This window comes from Rhipicephalus microplus, chromosome X, assembly GCF_043290135.1.
Source record: "Rhipicephalus microplus isolate Deutch F79 chromosome X, USDA_Rmic, whole genome shotgun sequence".
In the NCBI taxonomy this organism is placed as follows: domain Eukaryota; kingdom Metazoa; phylum Arthropoda; class Arachnida; order Ixodida; family Ixodidae; genus Rhipicephalus; species Rhipicephalus microplus.
Window position 1 is genome coordinate 132,409,064 of NC_134710.1, and position 15,955 is coordinate 132,425,018.

The 15,955-nt window shown below is 47.4% G+C and overlaps 1 protein-coding gene across 1 annotated transcript in view; it reads right to left on the bottom strand.

Annotated features, from left to right (window-relative positions):
- The window catches only part of LOC142775106 (glutamate receptor ionotropic, delta-2-like), a 79,353-nt gene that overhangs the window by 21,962 nt on the left and 41,436 nt on the right, over window positions 1–15,955 (bottom strand). The window contains exon 2 of the mRNA XM_075876445.1: window positions 6,345–6,445. Coding sequence (XP_075732560.1) covers window positions 6,345–6,445 — 101 coding nt within the window. The remainder of the gene's footprint in view (window positions 1–6,344; window positions 6,446–15,955) is intronic.

Sequence of the window (15,955 nt, forward strand, 5' to 3'; positions counted from 1 at the left end):
GGCCACACACACACAAGAAGCATACGACCCGCTCCAGCCTTAGGAAAATATTGGCCACGATGGAAAGCTAATGTGCCCTCTCCTCCCATCTGGCCTTTCTTGCAGAAAAGTGTACAACCATACTGAAAATAAATGAATGGTTATTCTTTTAGGAGGAACAAACAAAAACGTAAACAAAAATATTTAAAAAGTAAAATAATAAAAAAAGTATTTAGAAATGAAAATAGCCTAATAATACTAACACACGCCGGTTGGTGCACCTAGCATCAAATTCGTTTATTTTCACGCGCTATATTGATCATCCTATGTGTGCGACTTCACGTATGTATAAATAAATTATTTGAGTAGTTCACTTGGTGTGTTTCACGAAACTTCGCGGAGGCACGTCAGTCGCCTAGGGCTCTCGTTGATTCCGTGGGTAAGTGATCTGAATTTCTTTATGAAGTATGACTCCCGCTGTTCGCGCTCCCGTGTGTTCTCGAAGCCGGATTGTAAGAGTGTGACACTTACAGATTCGAAAGAGTGGCCAGGGAGGTTGATATGTTTGGAGAATGGCAAATTGGGGAGGTCCTTTACGCGTGCCCTGTGGTTGCTGAAACGCAAAGGGAACGCGGTTTCCGTGTGTCCAATATATTTCTGTTTGCAGACCTCGCAGCGAATTTTGTGTACCACATTGGCTGAGTCACAGTTAATGTCGTCTTTAATTTTGTACACAAAGTCTGAACGGAAGGCTTCGGCCGTATCTGTGGTCACCATGTGTGTGCACACCCTGCAGCGAGGTTTCCCCTACGGTCTACAGCCCTCTGATAGTGGTTGGATTTGAATGGTTTCGCCCTGACCAGTAAGTCTCTCATGTTTTTATTTCTTCGGTAAACCACCTTGGTTGGAGTCTGAAAAACGGCAGAGAGGCGACTACTCGGTTTAAGTATGTTGAAGTGGCGGCTTAGTATAGAATTCACCCGAGGGGCGGCGGCGGAGTATGTGAGGATTAAATTTGCCCCTGAAGTTATATCTGTATTTCAGCATTTTTCGCCCACTGTTGATTCTCGGTCCAAAGAGCGAGCGCGCCCAATTGCATTGCCATTCTTTTTTTTGTGGTACTTTTGACGCAAGAATGCTGCTCTCAATTCCTGTGCGTGGGTGTCTAATTGCGTGGTTTCAGAGCAAGTTCTTCTGTATCTGTGGGCTTGAGAGTAAGGAACACCTGTTTTGCAGTGATGGGGGTGACTGCTGTGGAAATGCAGATACTGTTGGCGGTCAGCTGGTTTTTTAGACAGGGAAGTAGATATGGTGGTGCCACTGAGTGATACAGTGACATCCAGGAAGTGAACACTTTTCTGCGAATACGTGTACGTGAATGTTACCGAAGGATGCAGGAAGTTGAAATCGGAAATAAATTTAAAATGATTATGTTCACCATCAGCCCACACGAAGCGTCGAGGAAGCGTCGGTAGAATATCGGTTTGAATGGGGAATTTTCGAGAAAAGGAATCTCCAAAGAGGCCATGAAAGTATTTGCGTAATTTGGGGTCATTTTGGTTCCCATGGCAGTTTCGTTTACTTAGGTAATGTTTTTGGTCGAATTCAAAGTTATTATATATATATAGTTATAAACTTCGAGAATAGTACAGTATAGGAAACAAAACAATAAAATATTTATTTATTCCTAACAGTTTCGGCTGGTGGACCAGCCTTCTTCGGAGGATGTAAGTGAAATCCTCCGAAGAAGGCTGGTCCACCAGCCGAAACTGTTAGGATTAAATAAATATTTTATTGTTTTGTTTCCTATAGTGTACTATTCTCGAAGTTTATAACTTTTTTTACGGTAGCCGGAAGAAACTCTGATCATCTATTTCATCTATAGTTCCTCCTGTAGTTTAGAGTAAGCTGCGTCCTGTTCTTCCTCCCAGACGAATGGAACATCTTCACGAGTGAGTCGAGTGAGTGGTTCAGCAATCCTAGAAAAATTGGCTATAAAGCGGCGGTAGTACGCGCAGAGCCCCAGAAAGCGACGCACTGCCTTCTTATCACGTGGAACAGGAAACGAGGCCACGGCAGTACTTTTGTCAGGGTCTGGTCGAATACCATCCGCACTGACAACATGGCCGAGAAACTTAAGTTCCTTGTAACCGAAATGGCATTTTTCTGGCTTCAGTGTCAGGTTAGCAGAGCGGAGCGCTTCCAGCACATTCTACAGACGGTTCAGGTGCTCCTCAAAGGTGGAAGAAAACACGACAACATCATCGAGGTAAACTAAGCACGTGTGCCACTTTAGACCGGTAAGAACAGTGTCCATCATTCTCTGGAATGTCGCAGGTGCAGAACAGAGGCCGAAGGGAAGCACTTTGAATTCATATAGGCCATTCGGTGTAACGAAGGCGGTTTTTTCACGATCTCGTTCATCAACTTCGATCTGCCAGTAGCCACTTTTCAAGTCTATCGATGAAAAATACTTGGCTCGCCGCAGTCTGTCGAGGGAATCGTCGATGCGAGGCAGCGGATAGACGTCTTTTTTTGTCACGCTGTTAAGTTTCCTGTAGTCCACGCAGAAGCGCAGTGATCCATCTTTTTTCTTCACGAGCACGACCGGAGATGACCAGGCACTTTTCGAAAGTTGGATAATGTCATCTTGCAACATCTCTTTGACTTGAGTATTTATAACGTCACGTTCCTTTGCCGAAACGCGGTAAGGGTGTTGTTTTATGGGCGAGGCGTCGGTATACGTAATTATTCGATGTTTGGCGATCGGTGTCTGACGAACCTTCGTGGTGGAGGCGAAGCACTCTTTAAATTGATATAGCAGTTCACGTAGCTCGGTCTGTTGTTGTTCCGAGAGGGTCGAGTTGACATCGACTTTTCCAAGTAGTGAAGTCACGTCGCTTGGTGTCGGTCGAAGCCCGTCGTTGGCTAATGTAGATGCGAAGCATTCAGAAACGTCTGCGATAGGGTAGGCGAAAGCGATGGCGGTGTCACGAAACAGGTGCCGGTACTCGTTACTAAAATTAGTCACAAGTAGGGCAGAATGTCCGTCATAAAGCGTGACGAGGCTGCGTGCAGCGCAGATACCTAGCGCGAACAAAAGCGTCAAGTTGCCTTCGGCGACAACCTCACCATCTCGTAACTTGTCAGACACCACATCAACTAGGACGCTTGAACGCGGAGGCAACGTGATGCTGTCGGCAGAAATGCGAAGCGTGCTGTCACGGATGTCGTCAGGTATGTCGGAGGATCCAGCTGTCGAAAACGTCACGGTGCGCTCTCGAAGATCGATAATAGCGCCGTGCTCCCGCAAAAAGTCAACTCCGAGGATTAGGTCTCGGCAACAGTCACGAAGTACGAGGCAGCTGGCGAGAAACGTACGTCCCCGAATGCTCACTCTGATAGTGCACATGCCGATTGGGGTGACTACGTGCCCGCCGGCAGTACGAATTTGTGCTTCGTACCAAGGCGTTACAACTTTCTTTATGTGCGCTGCTAGTTTCCCGCTTATGATCGAGTAGTCCGCACCTGTGTCCAATAACGCACTAACGTCGTGGTGACCGTCGACTACCACATGTATATCCAGAGAAAATCTGCTTCTGGCTTTCGTCGCTGTCGTCGGGGAATCGCTCCGTGTCCGTGCTTGCGTTGGTGGGAGGCCTTGCTTGCGTCGAGTGTCAGCGGCCTCGCTCCCGAAGGTCGCTGTCGTTAGTTTTCCCGCCTAGGGCTTGGCGAGCGCACCGGCGCCGCTCCTGGGAGGCTCCGAAAATTCGGAGAAGATCACCTTGGGGATGGGGACCGTGACTGCCGCCGCAGTGGCATGCGCTGCTGTGAGAGGTAATCTTGAATAGCTCTCGGTCTTTCGCCAAATCTCGGCCGTGGTGCGTCGACGGCAAAACCCTGTAGTCCGAGGCGACGGTAGGGACATTCCCGGTACACATGTCCAGCTTCACCGCAGTGGTAACACAGTGGCCGTCTGTCTGGTGTGCGCCATACGTCGGATTTTCTGGGAAGTGGCTGCCGATTTTCTAAGTGCTGAATTGGCTGCAGTGAAGGAAGTGCATCCTGATGCATAGAATTAACGAAGCGCGGTGAAGCAGGAATATATCGGCTTACAGCTTCTGCGTATGATGCACGATGTGGCTCCGCCGGGACAGGTGGGACATAGCTGGAAGGCGGAACTTGGAGAGCCTGTCGTACTTCGTTTCTGACAAGGCTGCAAATAGACCCTGCAGTAGGTTGGGACTGGCACTGAATCTTTTGTAGTTCGTCGCGCACCACCGCTCGAATGAGATCGCAAAGAGACTCGATGTTGATGTTGCCTGCCGCACCTCCGATCTGACCTATTGACGAAGCGGCACTCACTTGCCGGTCGTACACAGTAGAGCGCTGCTGCAGCACTTGCTCCATGGTTGTGGCTTCGGTCGAAAATTCCGCCACGGTCTTTGGGGGACAGCGAACGAGGCCAGCGAAAAGCTGCTCCTTCACTCCTCTCATTAAATGACGGACCTTCTTTTCTTCGGCCATGTCGGGGTCAGCTCGACGAAAGAGGCTCGTCATGTCCTCGACGTACATCACGACGCTTTCATTCGGCATTTGGAGGCGCCACTGAATCTCTCGCTCGGCTCGTTCGCGGCGATCGGGATTGGCCCAACTTGCCAGCAGGTATCGACGAAAGACGCTCCACGAGGGAAAAGGCTCACGGTTTTCGTACCAAGTACGAGCGCCGTCCTCCAAGCTGAAATACACGTTCCTCATTTTGTCGAAGTCGGTCCAACCATTGTAATCCGAAACCCGTTCGAACTGGGCCAGCCAGTCTTCGACATCCTCCAAGACGGAACCGTGGAACACCTTCGGCACACGTGGCTTCCACAGCGTATGATGCGTGGTCGCACCGCCTTCCTGTGCATTGGAGGCTGCAGCGCCTTCCATAGCGTTCGGGGGTGTGACAGACGTCATCTCAGGAAGAGGTCCACGCTCAGGAGGTAGTCCTCGGAGTCTTCGGCTTGAGCGGTGGACAGGTGTTGTCACTGCAGGTACAGGGATACCTGGAGGCGTTTGGAACATCGGCTGGGGGTTACCCAGCACCTCCACCAGTTGTCACGTGCTACAAAAGGTCTTCAACTAGGAAGAACTGAGCCGGCAGGGAGACGCGCCGAAAACTGGCAAGATGGCTGCTTCAATAATAAACAACTGGCCAGAGCACGCGCTGCCCCAGAACATCGTCTTCCATTCTCGCGGGCAGCCATCGCTTGCGCTCGCCGTAACTAGCGGCCAAGTGGCAATATATATGTGTGTGTGTGTGTGTGTGTGTGTGTGTGTGTGTGTGTGTGTGTGTGTGTGTGTGTGTGTGTGTGTGTGTGTGTGTGTGTGTGTGTGTGTGTGAGAGAGAGAGAGAGAGAGCCGCTGTCACTCCTTATGGCGCTTAATCTACGCGCACATGAAAATAACAGTCATCATAGATGGCGCGGTTCGATTACTATGAAGGCCCCCTATATTACCAGGAAAATAGGGAACTGCTTCGTAAGTGCATGCATTGCTTCGTAAGCGCGCAGAGCTTCTTTCACGTGTGGCGACATTGACAAGCGCCATCTTATCGCGAACATACAGTGGACCTTACAGCGCTCGCAAACGTAATGGACGGTGATGTCATATGATGATGCATACCTACTGATAAGGCACGCCCAATCCTTTTTTGTAATAAATAGCGGGCGTTTACAGGGTGTTCAGTATATCATTGCTTTTCCGCTTTCATTCGATGGAGCTAGAAATTGAGTACAGCCGCGTGGCATTAATACGGTCATTCTACCCTACACGCGTTTTGTAGTCACACGATTAGCTGCTCAAGTTACCTGAAGTCACTGAAAACTGTTTTGTTCATAACAAGTGACATAAAGAACCACGCGTGAGTTCGAAGCACGTGGGTGTTTCCAATGACCAGCGATGCAGTGAGACAACGCCCTTTGACATCGCGCCCACATTAAAAAAAAAGCGGTTACCGATTCGGTCACCTCTGGTTTAAAGGAATGCGTGCCGGTTGGCTAGCCTCTTATAGTCCACCCATGCTTCCATGCGGATTATCACCGCCTGGGAGCAATAATCACCGCTATGCGTTGCCGTTTGAAACGAAGCAAGTCACTCGCGTGATCTACGCAGCATGCAGTGGGCGGCACAGCATGTATCATGTTCGCACTCAAAGCAATCGCAGAGAACACGTGCCTGTCTCACAGGCAGGCCTACAGAAAGTTCGGTTCACGCAGCAATGAACGTATACATTATTGCTGCTGCTGCTGGAACATTAACAAACAGGTTCGTCTTGTCGACCGTAACACGAAGTGATAGGAGTAAACTGTCGAGGAACTCACCTGATATTTAGAGCGGCCGTAATATTGTCAATGGCTGAGGCCGACAATCCGTAGATGCGAGTTTGGCCGTTCCTCTCGTAGTACATCACATAGGGCGGAAACTGCACGGGACGAAAGGGTACATTGTAAAAAAAAAATTACTGCGAGGTTGGAGTAAAACTCTTGTACTCTAGCATCCCCGCTATCCGGAGCAATTTTCGCTCCGGACATCCGGAGCAAAATTTTTGCTTAGGCTCACCGGAGCGATTGCGTGGCGTTGCCGGAGTACTCTTATTGGAATTTTCCTCCGGCTGGCCGGACTGATTACGTGGCATTTCCGGAGCATTTTTCGCGGGTTTTTCACTCTGGCTATCCGGAGATTTCGTGTGGTACCTCCGGAGTATTTTACGAATGTACTTACTTCGTCCAGACAGAATTTCAGTAATGTAGACCAGTACTTTTTTAAAGTGTTTGATCCAGTGTTTATTTATTGCATGCTGATCATTTCACGCATTAGTTAGTTGATGGAAGTCCCTATTCTCATGCAAGCACTGCAGAGGCACTGTGTATTTTTTTCCACAGTGCTGGAGAAGATGAAATTCAAGGAAACACTTGAGTTTTATTTTTTGATTTATTCAAAACAAGATGTCAATTCTGAATGATTACCGAGCGTTTAGGAAAAGGAGACGAATAAACAAACATGCAAAAAGCCATCAAAAACAAAAGGCAACAAGACAGATCAGATGAAATCAACAGCACTCAGGTTTGAAGTGCAGCGCTTCAAAATGAACCCCATAATGCAGCAAAATGATCAACTACAAACGAAGAAAGCGTGGCCACCGAGAACAACTCTTCACCATCCCCGAAGGACCACCCATCCGATTCATTGATGAAGCAAGGCTTGAGCTGATTGCTTCCTGCATAATTTAGCAAAAAAATAATTATACATGAGAACTGCAAATCGTGTGAGAGGCACGGAAACTGAGAACACTTAAGCCACGAACACTATACAATCTGTAAGTCTATGGGAAGAAGCACCTTCTAAACTGACCACACATGCGCGCATGCACACACGCACACACAAAGACAGGATGAGCGTTCAATATAAAAAAGCACATTTGATGTAATCCGGTCTGAGACAGCTGCAAGCTCGAAACTGGACAAGGTTTTTTTATATATTTCTAAATTGATAGCTCTACCTTTGCTGAAACATTCAAAAGCAATTTTTGACCAAAATAATCTTATTTCGGTACTCTTGTAGACGGCACAGGAATGCCCCTCCCAATAATTTCCTAATTTTATCACGTAATAATTCTTAATATTACAGTCGCATTTTAGTGCGTGCCCGTCGTCATACTTCTAGGAAAGTGTGCCCTTACAGTTTGCATGGTTGCGGCCTGTATTTAAGGAAAGCCTAGCTTCACCTCCTTTGTAATATAATTTTCGAGATAAGTTGGCATTGTTTTATTTTTAATTTGCACTACCCGCTCTATTTTGATACTTGTCGTTGTGAACATTTTTCAAAGTAGTTATTGTAGGAGCATGTAATTCTTCAAGACGAACAGCTTCAAATACAAAATGAGAAAAAGTTCACTGCAACGTAACAAAATAAATAACCAATAAAAGGCACAAACATTACGCCACCTAAGCCAACTGCATTTTCACAGAAACTAAGGGAAGGCCGACCAGTTTACTCAACTGAAAGGCTCGTGCACACTTTTGGGGTCCACAGAAGGTGATGCACGTGCAAGCGTGACGACGAGCGTACCAGGCTTGAAGAAATGTTCTTTTCCCCTCTTCTATTCACAAGCCAGTGTCATTGCATTTCCCAGGTGAAAACTACGTCTCAGCACTGTTCTCACTCCCGTCTTCTGCCAAAAAAAGAAAAACTGCAACCACAGTCACGGCAGCACGACTGAAAAGAGAAGAAAAAATGCAGCAGCAGGGATAGTAATCTCTCCCATCGTCTACACAGAAAATACGACTAGTTTTTTGGAAGGGTGCCTTTTCCTTTCACTTCAATGTCCCTTCCTTCTTAGAATGTTCAGCCGGGCTGTCATATGGGTTAACTTTACTAGCCCCTTCCACTTTTTCACAGAAACGTCGAGCGCTGCATGACTCGTTCAGCCGAGCAACTCTTATTTTTTTTCTTTTTTTTGCATTCCTCGTCTCTAGTATCGTCAGTTTGTTTTGCCCCTCTTTTTCTTTTCCTGAAAGCACCAAGTCCCGCGAAGAGTTTAGTATTCGCAAGTTCCGTAGACTGTGACGCCGCCCCGTGGCCACCAGCGTAATTTTTTCAAAGAGTATCGCAGCAGCGGCGCGACAGCGGCGCTCCGAGGGTGCGTGTGCTTTTTTTTTTCTTCGAGTCATTGGCATTACTATCACCCCCCCCCCCCTCCACATTGTGGCAGTTGGCATAAAATGACCAAATTTAAAGGCTTCAAAAGCAACCGTACGTGCTGCGTGCCGCATTGTACAAACAGAGCGTCGCCCCACCACGGTGGTCGAGTGGCTAAGGTACTCGGCTGCTGACCCGCAGGTCGCGGGATCAAATCCCGGCTGTGGCGGCTGCATTTTCGATGGAGGCGGAAACGTAGGCCCGTGTACTCAGATTGGGGTGCACGTTAAAGAACCCCAGGTGGTCGAAATTTCCGGAGCCCTCCACTACGGCGTCTCTCGTAATCATATGGTGGTTTTGGGACGTTAAACCCCACAAATACAGAGCGTCGACCAGAGTCCGCCTAGACGCCTTGCCAAGAGACGCAGCAAGAAAAAAGAAAGAATGGATTGTGAAGTTGAGATTCGGCAAGACACTTACGTCGCCGATTTAAGAGTGTCGCGCGAACGTTGTCAACACCGGCTACTTCTGGAACAATAGGTAAGAAAATGAGAATATGTGATTTGTGTGCATGCTTTCATTCTTTCTACGAGGACAACTGAGGCGTTCATTACAAAAAAATGATGTAGAGGTTGTGACAGCGTGTCGCAGTAGCACTAACATTACTGTGGTCGTTACATAACATTTCTTATGGTTTTGCTTCCTAGTTTATGGTCACTGTTACATCTCGCCTCCTCATAACTCTGAACCCGTATGCCATCACTTGAACGAGCTCAAGCTGCACAGTTGTGGTCAGCGAAGCGACAACGAGCAGCTTAGCTTATGCTTTAGAAATACGTAACAGTTCTTGAATGACGCACTTGGCGTCTTGTGTTGTGAAAAAATAAATAATCATATAAAGCTATTCCTGTAGGGAATATTCGTTGGTGAAGCTACAATCCGTTTTTTTTTTTCTGTATGCTGACCCGCAGATAAGGAAGCCTGCTAGGAAGCGAGTGAAATCATCAGCTGATCCTTCTGAGTGTCTGCCTCGGCGCCTCATGACAACAAGTTGTCACGAACACAAACCACAGCGGAACGTAGTGCTCGTGCATCTGTGAGGCGTTCTCAAGATTTGTATCAATTTAAAATGTGTGCATATGATAGCGGCATTACTGTGTAATACTTAGTTCATCTGGTGGCATATGCTCAATGTAGTTTTTTTTTCGGAACTTGTGTGCTGCGATTATTGCATGAAACTTACAAAACACCTAAAATCTTCACATGCAAAACCACCATATATTCACGATGCGTGGTGTAGGGGAAGCTCCATTTTGCTTCGCTCGGAGGATTTCAAGCTGGACGGTTGTGCCCTCGCGATCTCCGACTTCAGCGTAGCTCCCGCCGACTGGTTCGCCCTCCGCGGTCTCCTGACGCCGTGCAGCTCTCGCATTGTGGCACCCCGCCCTTGGACTGCTTCGACCGGATCCCCACTTTCCTATCTCCTTCTTTTTTCCTCTCGTTGGCTGGCGGCTTCTTCTCCGTCTATTTTCCTTCTATTCTTTTTATCCCTCCTTCCTTCTCCCTATATCTTTTATTCCCCATATCCCATTCCTCTGCTGACCTGTTGAGTTGTCCTCGTAAGGAGAGACAGTTACGGGTCGGCACCTTCCTTTTCTTTTCTTCTGATATAACCACTTATATTTCTAGGCGCCCCCCCCCCTTCCTTTGCTCGCTCTCTCCTTTCTCTTTCCTCTCTTCGCTCAAGTCTATTATCCCCCATTCCCCTTCCCATGTGAACCACTGCTGAGGTGTCGCACTTAGCTGCAGACAGTTGCGGGGTTCACTTTTCTTTTCTTTTCCAATCTTAAGAACCACTTCCCCCCCAGCTCCATTTTTAGTACGCGAAAAAAAATGCAGCACCTTTAGCTTGTGTCTAAACTAACTGATTTAGATTTTTTGGGGCACGCATATGGGTACAGTTTTACTGCATGCAGCAATCAAGAAATGGTATTTTAACAAAATAATATTATATTTCTAAATGCAAAAGCCTTTGAGCTTGCCTGTTTAAGAGAATTCGCTGTATGCACATCGTGACGATGTGCTTGCAGCGTCGTGAATTACCTGCTTTGCAGCTACAATGGCCCTGAAAACTAAAGTGCCACAACATAAAGCACTAGCACTGAATACATCTCTGGACTCTTCCCATCCAATGACAAGCAGCTGCACTAGCAAATATAGGAGGAAGAGAGGAAGAAAGTTTAAGCGGAAAGACAGGGAGCTTAGCCAGTTCTTAGACCAGCTGGCTACCCTGTGCTGGGGAAAGAGGTGAGGGAAATAAAAGATGTTAAAAAGAAACGTTGCGAAGAAAGAGAGAGAGAGAAATTAAAAAATAAATACGACAGAGGAAAGGCACCATCAAAGAGCATAAGACACTAAAGTCTGTCTCTGAGGCCAGTTTTCCGCAAAAAAGCGCAGCAAAGCTTTCAAAGCCTTCTGGGCTAAGGATGGGCTCGGCCGATCATCCTGTCTATCCAGAGCTGCAGTCAGTTCTTGTCTTTGCGCGTGGAAGTGGGTGCACTCACACAGAAGGTGCGCGATGATTTCTTCGCAGCTGCAGTAAGTGAGTGCATGTAGGAGAGCTGGCCATTCCAATGAGATAAGAGTATGCGTTCGTGAAGGCCACTCCAAGCCACGGGCGGCATAGAAGAGTCTCCTCAGCTCGAGATATCCTTGGGGGAAGAAGCTGCAGATCGGGATCGAAGTTATGGAGGCGCGCGTTTGTGAAGTCTGTTGAGTTCCACTGTACCAGCGTGAGATCAGGTGCAAGCAAATGAAGTCTTGTAGCTGCGTCGGTTCTTGAGAACGGGATGGCCGTGTATTGGGTACCGTCATGTGCAGATCTAGCGACCTTATCTGCGCGGTCATTGCCGTATATGTCGCAATGACCTGGTATCCACTGATACAGTATGAATAAGTGTTATTGTACTGTCGCATATATATTTTTAATGCGTCAAAAATATCGGCATTGTGACAACTCAGCGAAACCTTACATCTGTAAGAATCCGCTCAAAACTGAGGACGTGAAAGGAAATACAGAATGTTATAATACTATTAGGGGTTTTGCGTGACAGACCATGTAATGATCGTGAGGCACGCCTTCAGTGGAGGGCAACGTGCAAGGACAGCGCGTGGTATTCGGCCTCTAGCATTCCACGCACATTGCAAAGCAACCACCGCGGCCGGGATCAAACACAAGATGCTCGGGTGAGAGCAGATCATCCTGACCACCACATTACAGCGGCACACACGTATGGAGCATTGAAGAACAGTAAGACTACTTGTGTCGCCGAACGGCAGTGCACGAAAGGCACGTCTTGAGGACCGGCACGATTAGCGAGAAGACGAAAAGCACGCTAACATTCATATACAGAGCCTTCCCTGTCATGTGTGAATTCCACTACGTGTGGCTTCTGGCGGACGTGAGACGTCTGCAAGAAGAGTCCTTGCACAACGACAGATGGGCTACAGGCCTTCACGCCACAGCAAGTGATCTGTTTGGCATTCAGGACCTCTCCGCCTTCAATGAGGCATCCTATCCGAGTTTCTGAAACGTCTAGGTGGCGCATAATATCCGACTGCAAAAAAGATAGAGCCATTGCGAAGCAAAAAAAAAAGCTACAGTGCTGGCCGCACATGTGCTAGGGTGGCTAGAATACATGTGCTCAGCGAATATCCGACTGCAAAAAAGATAGAGCCATTGCGAAGCAAAAAAAAAAAAAAGCTACAGTGCTGGCCGCACATGTGCTAGGGTGGCTAGAATACATGTGCTCAGCGACTCTGTACTCTCTGTGGGCGCCATATTCAACCAACCTATGCGCACCCTATAGGCGACGAAACTTGCGAATACTTCTAGATTATTATCTCAGATACAATTTATCCAACCAAAATAACTTTTTCACAAGTATGAGTGCGTGTATGCGTTCTAAAAGTCTGTACCATTTACATTGCCCTGCCTCAATTTACTACATTTATGAAGAATTGACGCTGATTTTAGTTGCTCAAGTTTTATTAGCTCAGCTTACATATTCTACCAAAATAATTTTTAAGCAGGGGTAGACCTCGACCTGGCGTTTATTGATATGGAAACCGGAGAAATGTTACCGTTTATGTGTACTGACAAGACAAAAATTATATTTTAACCAGTTAGGTTTACCTATAACAAATATTACCTTTTTATATTATCAACATAAAACTATGATATTTTCGATTGTTGCATACCTAATCAGCGCTCCAAATATTACAGCGACTTGATTCAATTTGCCGAAGTTCGTATGGCATTAATGCAGCGCAAAAAAAAGGATGAGTACAAGCAAGTGAACAAACACAAGTGCTTGTGGTGTTCACTTTTTTGCGCTACATTTACGCCATAATGAATCAGTACCAACTCGCTCACCTCTACGTTTTGCTTAACTGAAGTTATGTTATAAGAAAAAAGAAACGTAGTCCGAACAACGCATTATCGGAATTTCGCTGATTTTTCACTGACGTCTTGTGGAATTAGCCAAATATTGATCACATGTTTGGTTTATCAACCCAAAATTATTTAGTATTAGCACTACATGACAAGAATAACACCGGTAATTCAAGGAGAGCTCACTCACCATTTTTTCGCCGCACCAACAACCATCGGGTCCATCAACACTCGCAATATCACAAGGTGTCGTTCGCTGCCAGGAACCATCACACGATTCCCGTTCGCAACCCTCCCTTCTGTCGTTGATAACCTTCGTTGCTGCTTGTTGCTGGTGACATTCAGAAGGTGCTGAGAACGATTTCCTTTTCTCCAACGCGGTCGAACGCTTCGCACAATCCTCACCGCACCAGCTTGGTCTGCGCCATGTTGATTTGTGGGAACGGCCTCCCGGCGGTGAGACTGCCTACGTCACTTTTCGAATAGCCAATGAATGCCAGTGAGCTATGACCCGGAGCGATTGAGGAGCATCCACCGAGGCAAAAGCAATGCGTGGGAGCATTTCTGGAGGAACCACGGGAGCATAATCAGGGGATTGGCCCCGTTTTCCTTCAGTTTCCTTCGTCCGGCGATCAGGAAGGAAAACGGTGGAAAACGAATGTATTTGCTCCCGTGCAATCTGGTTTGAGTGAGGTCACCGGAGGAGAGCGGGCGCATCCTTCTCCGATTCATCCCAGATGGGTATATTTTTGTTTACAGTGTAACGAAGGTGATTCTACAGAGTTAAAACATTGGTTCGTGATAGTCACGAAATGCATTAGAGAACTCAGACTATGCTATAAAGCTCTCATCCTCTCCGCACCTTTTTAATGCGATAGCGTTAGACAGCTCGTGTCACAGAAGTTCCGTCATCGCTGTCGGCACCGTTGGTTGTGGGCGAAAAATCGAGAAAAAGCAAATAAAATAAAGAATATATTTTCGGTCTCATTGAGGAATGAACCCGGGCTGTTCGCGTAGAAGGCACGTGTCTTACCACAATGCCACGATGCTATACTTCCAGCTGCGCCAAGAAAAAAAAAACACTACATGAATGTCATGTAGTGGAAGAAGTCTCCTTAACGCATTTTGTTCGACAGGTGTCACAAAGAAAACGAGCCCATTCGGCGATTTGTAGGCGCATTTGGGAGGTCATCAAACTACGTCGAAAAAGGCCGGGATAGAGCACCAACGCCGCTAAAAACGCACAGGAACTTTCAAACAGCTCCAAAAAGAGCCAACTATGTCCTTCTAGCGGAAAACATATCATGCCTTTCCAAACGCGTTGATCAAGCTAACAGAAAACGCTGGATAATGTGTTGCCATTGTGAGACTCTTATATGCCCTTCAAGATGGCGAGCGCGCGGCGTGTATCTTGAAGGCCATGCGACTCTTCCTTTAGACAAACACTTGTATGTACCATTCAATCGCGCGCGCGTGTGTGTGTGTCTGTGTGCCATCTGTGAGACATTGTGAAAAACATGTCTCGACTACAGCAGAGCGCCCCGCCGCGGTGGTCTAGTGGCTAAGGTACTCGGCTGCTGACCCGCAGGGCGCGGGTTCAAATCCCGGCTGCGGCGGCTGCATTTCCGATGGAGGCGGAAATGTTGTAGGCCCGTGTGCTCGGATTTGGGTGCACGTTAAAGAACCCCAGGTGGTCTAAATTTCTGGAGCCCTCCACTACGGCGTCTCTCATAATCATATAGTGGTTTTGAGACGTTAAACCCCACATATCAACTACAGCAGAGCGCCGTTCCAGCAGAGGGAAGTGACCACACTGCACAGTCACTGTATTACTGTAAAAAATCGCGCTTGCGCTTGCGCGCGCGCGCGCGCGTGTGTGTGTGTGTGTGTGTGTGTGTGTGTGTGTGTGTGTGTGTGTGTGTGTGTGTGTGTGTGTGTGTGTGTGTGTGTGTGTGTGTGTGTGTGTGTGTGTGTGTAACAAAACATAATAATTGATATGTGGGGTTCAACGTCCCAAAACTACCATATGATTATGAGAGACGCCATAGTGGAGGACTCCGGAAATCTCTAACACCTGGGGTTCTTTAACGTGTTCCCAAATCTGAGCACACGGCCTACAGCATTTGCGCCTACATTGAAAATGCAGCTGCCGCAGCCGGGATTCGATCCCGCGTCCTGCGGGTCAGCAACAAACACAATAATGTTTGCACTTAGTGTTTGAAGGGCGCACTAGGGGTTGAATTTCGCTATCGCGTTCAACTCTTAAAGGCGGTTCGAAGTTAAAGAGTCCCTCATTTTTTTACAGCAAGAATCCTGCAACGCAAGCGAGAGTTTAACGGGCGGCTTAACCGCTCGGGAGACAGGAAGACATCCCTTTTATTGTCAGGATAAACACTAAACGATGAAACGGTGGCGTTCGAGACAGCAGACAACGTAATCGAGGAGAATCAGAATGCATTATTGTTGCCGCTGACGCCTACCGGTACACAACGTGGCCTCGTCACGCGACGCCTACAGCTCCGTCCTTCGCGGCGCCACTTTAAGTGCTTCGATATTGTATGATGATTGAAAGGTCCATTGCACCAGCACGTAATCAAGCAAAAGAGAGTGAGACGCCCTAGTGAAATAAAAAAAAATCGGCACACGTGTATAATAGGTGTTATGCGAAGCGACGAAGCGAAAGTGACGGTGGTATAATCTTCTTATAGAGCGATACTTACGGTATGACGCTATTGAGTTCTTGAGTTCTTCGGCGAAACGATCCCACGTTGTTAAGGAATCTTCGTGGTTTTCGTACCACATCAAGGCGGTTTCCGTGAGAAACAGCGCGATATTTCCCAG